At 33.7% G+C, this 5,777-nt stretch overlaps 1 protein-coding gene across 2 annotated transcripts; it reads right to left on the bottom strand.

The window, feature by feature from the left end:
- Positions 1-437: 437 nt before the first annotated feature.
- LOC108382205 (proline synthase co-transcribed bacterial homolog protein-like) lies at positions 438-3,686 on the bottom strand. Of its 2 annotated transcripts, XM_017638598.1 has the most exons (6): positions 3,507-3,686; positions 3,232-3,447; positions 3,006-3,153; positions 2,917-2,937; positions 2,696-2,859; positions 438-512 (listed from the first exon to the last, which is right to left on the bottom strand). In XM_017638598.1, exons 1-6 carry the CDS (start codon positions 3,594-3,596, stop codon positions 441-443), a joined length of 711 nt encoding a protein of 236 aa, XP_017494087.1. In that variant the 5' UTR covers positions 3,597-3,686; the 3' UTR covers positions 438-440. The 2 variants fall into 2 exon arrangements, with proteins under 2 accessions (XP_017494087.1, XP_017494086.1); XM_017638597.1 differs by having other exon boundaries at positions 2,696-2,937.
- Positions 3,687-5,777: the final 2,091 nt, after the last annotated feature.

The following is a 5,777-nucleotide window of genomic DNA, read 5'->3' as shown; positions in this document are numbered from 1 at the left end:
GCAGAATGACGATACGCGGTTTTGTACTTTAAACGACGATATACATATCTATGTACACTATGTGAGAAAATTAGGGGCACTAATTTTTTCGTATATATGAAATGAATTTGACCACTTTTTGAAATATTTTCGAAGTTATACATAGCAATTAACTTTTTCTTTTTTTTTTTGAAATAATTTGGGCGTTCTTTTTGTTTATTTTTTCGCGATTGGTAAGACTCGCAATGAGACGAAAGCTATTAGGATTTTTCTCTTGACGTGCAACTTTTTTGTAGAAAAACATTTATATTTTTTGCAACGCGTATACGGCACACTTTTCCATAAGGGAATATGTTGCACGTTAAGAGAAATCGGTAATATTTACAAAAAACATATATGTATGTACTTATGTAGATACAATAAAAAAATTGAGCATATCCTTCCTTTTTCCTTCATTCAAATTAGGCAGTTTTCTTTGGCCGGAAGCCGAATATAGCACTCCCAACACGAACAATGGTACTGCCTGCTTCGATCTGGAAAATCAGAAAAAAATGCGCTTGTAAGTGTCTACCAAGAGATTATAAATGCAGGTTTCCACGCCTGTTTGGTTATTAGGCTGTCCGGTTATATTGTTTGTCCAGTTTGGTACAATAAAATACACTATAGAATAATAATTTTTAACCAGACAACCTGATAACCAGGCAAGCGTGAACAGCCACAATAGGACTGTTCGCTATGCAAAAAACATGTACAAGTTGGTACGACTAGTTACCAAATCGTGTTCGTTTGGCCAAAAACTCGGTAAAACTTGCAAGGAGAGAGCACAATTTTGACATTCCATTTGGAGGGGAAGTTGAAAATTGGTGCTGGGAAAATTTTTGCCAGCAAGAATTTGCAAGCAGGATTGCGGCACACGGTTGCAATTTTTTCAACATTAATTTGAATGAACAAGTTCGCTAAATCTAAAAATTAACAATCTTGTTGCGCTTTACTAATGAAAGAAGTATCTAAATATTTGTTTATTCAATTAATTTCATTAATTCCAAACAATTGAATTGTACTCGGCTGAAAAAGCTGTATTCGTAATCGGAACGCAGTCGACACCACTGTCAATATAGGAATTCCGACCATGACTTCCGAAAAGGTCATATTTTGCTCGAAATGCAACCGTGGACGCTAGCTGACAGTGAGGTTGCAAATGTTTGCTAATTCCTGTGCGCGCAAAACTTAGTACGTTTTTTTCTTTAGGAGAGTAGGATACCTTATTCTCTGAATTTTGTTACTGGCTTATTCTTACTGGCATTTGCATAGCGAACAGAACTTATGTGTTTGGCATACATATGCATGTATGTACATTAGACTGCATCACTCACCATACTTTCTGTTTTCTAACTTTTTTTAAAGATTGGTATAACAAAAACTTGAATAACTGAACCTAAACTCTTCCGATTTAGACTTAGGAGGTGTCATGAGAAAGGTATTTTCTCTACCTTTTTATTTCTTTGCTAATAAACTCATTCAAAGGATGAAAGAGAAAGGTAGGATGAAGGAACGTCATTCAAAGTTGAATTAAGATATGTTGGTATTTGAAAAAAAAAAATATTGGGCCACGAATGAAATTTTTTTTTAGACAGAAATAAAATTAATGTGAAAATACCTTTCAACTGAAATCCCATAAGTCTAAATCAGAATAGTTTTGGCCCAGTTATTCAAGTTTTTCGTAAATCAATCTTTGAAAAAAAAGTAAAAAAAACAGCATCAAAAATCTCATTCTTACGATTCCGTTTAAAAGATTTTTAAATATTTTTATGCAGATGTTTTAAGCTTAATCTGTTTTGTCATCCGAGGGGACTTTTTTCAAAAAGTTCTTTTAGAAACTATTTTTATTCATAAAAAACTATATTTTTGGAGGTATTTTCAAATCGGTCCAGCTCACTTAAATCTTAATATTTTTCCGAAATATTTTGGTGGACGTCTTAAAATATAATAAATTTTGTAATCGCGCCGGAAAAACCGCAACTTTTTTTGGTGATGCAGTCTAATGTACATATATAAGTCTAGACTCTAGAGGAAGGTTTTGGTATAATCACGAAATTGCGACTTTCACATTTATTTGTCAATAATATTTAAGAATTTTTCACAATGTATTACATGTCTTTTCTGAAATAAGGTGCAAAGGTACTACAACAAAAGATCTAGAAGTTAAACGTTCCCACGACAGTCGAGTCTACGTAACCGGAACGACCCAGATTTATATCTGGCCAAGGACTGTCACTCCAGCAACACTCCCCAAAAAGTCTTTGGGGAATTTGTATGCTGCTATAACAACAACAACCTAGAAGTTAAATTTCTAAAAATTGTGCAAAACTCCGGAAAATTCAATAAACTTGCATACAACAGATTTTCAAGTTTGTTATCAGATTTTTTAGAACAATTTTCATTACAAAGTTTTGTAACTCATTAAATTTTAGTACAATAAAGTGCAGTTTCAAATTGCTGAAAAATAGCCTTGATTTTTGATGTTTTTTTTGCTCATGGTGTTATTTTCTTCCGTACAAAATAAAAGGTTTGGAAAAACTGCAACTTTATTGTATTATGAGCCATATTTTTACAAAAACTTGGCGAAAAGAAATAAAAATAAAAATAAATCTCACACATTGTGAAAAATTCTCCGTATGTATACTTATGTATGTATGTAATTAACTAATGCGCTTACCGCTTTTTCAAAATCATCCGACATTCCCATTGATACTTGCACGGCATGTGGTTCAAGGGCATTTTCTTCGAAAATTAGGCGATGTACATTCATCAATGAGATAAAATCTGGATTTGGACCACTCGTATAGTCAAAGCCAAATGCTCCAATGGTCATAAGACCCTCTAATTTAAGGTTTTTTAAATTATTAAGGATATATTTGAAAAGCGCAGGGGTCTCACTGGGTTGCACGCCGTTCTTTGCTGGTAAAATTTTTATTTTTATTACTTTTAGTATCATTATTGTATTAATTTTTCTATTATCTTTTTACCTTCTTCACCACTTGTATTGACTTGTATAAGAACAGATAGAGGAGTTTTATTATCACCTTGTATTTTCCCCCACGCAGAATCTAAACCAGTGGCAAGCTTTTCGCTATCGACAGTTTGAATCATGTACAGATTTGGAAGTTTTAGTATCTAAAGATAAATATCACATTATGGCATTATTCAATCATCATATACAAATGCATCTAGCGTGCAACCTAACCGACTTACTTTATTAATTTTATTATTTTGCAGATGACCAATAAAATGCCATTTGATTTCCGGACAATGTTGCAAAATGTCAGGATGCTGTGCCTTTTCCACCAGCTCTTGCACGTAGTTCTCACCGAAATGACGTTGACCAGCCGTATACGCTTCAATTATCATTTCAACCGGCTTTGTTTTGCTGACGGCTACCAGCAGTGGCTTAGCCATTTTCACATGCTCCTGGAAAAAATTTATGCATCAAAACTTTCTTCCCCAACAGTAGTTTTCTGAAACAATACCGCGGGCCGACGAGCATATGCCTCTTCGATGCGTTTCAATATGCACTCAATGCCTGCTTTAACATTAACCTCCGACATTGCTCGTAGCATAGAGACACCAATACAGCGTTATCATTTATGAGAACAAATTTCGGAAAATAATTTTAACTTCGATGGTAAACAGATGATGGAAAACTTTACAAAAACTGCGGTGATAAGGAAATGACAAAAGAAAGGTTAAAATCAGCTGTTTTCCTGCAGCGGTGACATCTATTCGTGAGAATGTACTTAAATAGAGTAATATCCAAAGATCTAAGCATAGATGTCGCCCCACATCCGTTGGTGAATTGTTGTAAATTTTGTAATTCTGGTTGGACACGGTTAGCTACATATATTATTTTTACGCGGGCTTTATTTGTGTACTGACATATACTTGTTAGAACATATAATTTACACATAACATAAAATAATGTTTCTAACGAAATCAAGTCAATCCTTCATTCAAGTTTGGAATAGCGCATCAATTCATTAAAAAATAATAATATTTATTACAATTCAAAATCCCTGGGAACATAAAAAAGTGTGCGGTAATTCAGATACAAAAACAAAATATTGGGGCGTATTCTTGTTTTCGTACGATTCGAAAATCATGAAATTGAATTGAAAAATGTTTATGAATAGTTTTTTAAATAATTACAGGCATTTGAAATTAATTTCAAGTATTTTCCAAAAAAGTGGAAGCATTCAAACGTGAATTTTTTTTCTTTCATTTTTCAACATTAATAAATAAAAAACCAGACCTTTTTTGAAAAATCGCCATGGAAAGAGCGACGCGAAATTTAATTGCCTTTTATTTAAAAAAAGAAATTTAAAATCGGTTCATATTTGGGCTCTCAAAATTGATTTGTCCACAGCAAGTTTTTTTGCCCCACAGTGCGCCGTCTTCAACTTGTTAGAGGTGCTCACTCAGGGTTGCCAACTTGGCTCAATCTGTGGCCTTTTTGGCCTTATTTTACATCAAATGGCATTTAATTTTTCAAGTTGGCACTTAGTACCAAAATAGCGCTTTTCAAAAATAATAATATTTCAATAATATATATATATTTCAATATAATATATATATACAAATGCTGTTCTTATTTTATCGCTAAATGGGAAGGTATAAAAAGGATGGTGCATCTTTGACACTTTTATTTTTCTATTTGGCACTTTTTATCCTAAATATGGCACCTTATAGCTAAAGATAGTTGGCAGCAGTGATCGGACTTCTACCACATTGTGGTGGATCTGCCACTTTTTTGAGCATCTACCACACAAGGTCTGAAATCTACCACATATTCGCATTTTTGAGTAGTTTTATTTTTGCTCGACATAATATTCTTAATTTTAAGAGCAAAAATTGTCCAACACTAATCACTAACAACAGGCAGAATGGGATTATAAAATAAACTGTAAAATATTAAATTTTCTCAATATAAAATTTTTCTACAGGAAGCGTGGTTTTATTGTGTTAAATCATATATGTAATACTTCTATATTGGCAGTAAGCTAACTTCTCAATGTGTAAGCATTCCGAAATCAAAGCGAGACAGTCTAGTACTGTTTTTGTCAATGTATTGTGTACTTGAGTGCCGTTTTTGTAAATGTGTCGTGCACATGTTTATTTATAAACGTATGGGTTCCTTTTCTTCTGCCAATATAGGAGTATTACATATATGGTGCGCACTACCACTTGTCGCTGTCAGAAATATTACGACGGCGTCAAATTATGTTACGGTGTGTATTGCCGTCATCGCTGTTGACCGCTATATTACGTTTCCGCTTTTGAGGAAACCAAAACCCATGGTGGAATAATACAAGGTGTTGGATATTGACAGCGTTCTCGCTCTAATCCGCCATCTTGACTCCCTTAGCAAAATCGATGTTTCCCTCTTGAAAAAACTACATTTTACCGCCTTAAAAAAAGTACTAAACTAAAACTAAAAGTAGGGAATGAGCCTATTCTAAAACTGATTTGCAATCACTGAACAATTATTTGACATTTAATTTATTCTTATTCGTTGACAACGGAAAATTAAATAACAAATTTTAAACTTTAATTCTACAAAAAACGTGGGCTTTGTGTATTCTCCAAAGGATTTACAGCGAGATGGGCGCTGTTTTCAGGCACTCACTGAGGGAAGCTTGAATTACTGCTGCGTGAGGCAAAATACGCCTATAATAATTTACAATACCCATGATACAAAACATAGCAAGGTATAACCGTTCTCTCAATTTGTCGGCCATGATTTT

Source organism: Rhagoletis zephyria, unplaced genomic scaffold (assembly GCF_001687245.7).
Source record: "Rhagoletis zephyria isolate East Lansing unplaced genomic scaffold, Rhagoletis_zephyria_1.1 Rzeph_scaffold_25729, whole genome shotgun sequence".
Classification (NCBI taxonomy): domain Eukaryota; kingdom Metazoa; phylum Arthropoda; class Insecta; order Diptera; family Tephritidae; genus Rhagoletis; species Rhagoletis zephyria.
This window is presented reverse-complemented; position numbering and strand designations above follow the sequence as displayed.

What these genes read in the sequence shown, in the direction of transcription:
- LOC108382205 (XM_017638597.1), bottom strand. Translation starts at nt 3,596, where the DNA reads ATGCTACGAGCAATGTCGGAGGTTAATGTTAAAGCAGGCATTGAGTGC. An exon ending in CATATGCTCGTCGGCCCGCG is followed by an intron (nt 3,448 to 3,506) that starts GTATTGTTTCAG and finishes AATTTTTTCCAG; the next exon opens with GAGCATGTGAAAATGGCTAA. An exon ending in CAATACAAGTGGTGAAGAAG is followed by an intron (nt 2,938 to 3,005) that starts GTAAAAAGATAA and finishes AAATTTTACCAG; the next exon opens with CAAAGAACGGCGTGCAACCC.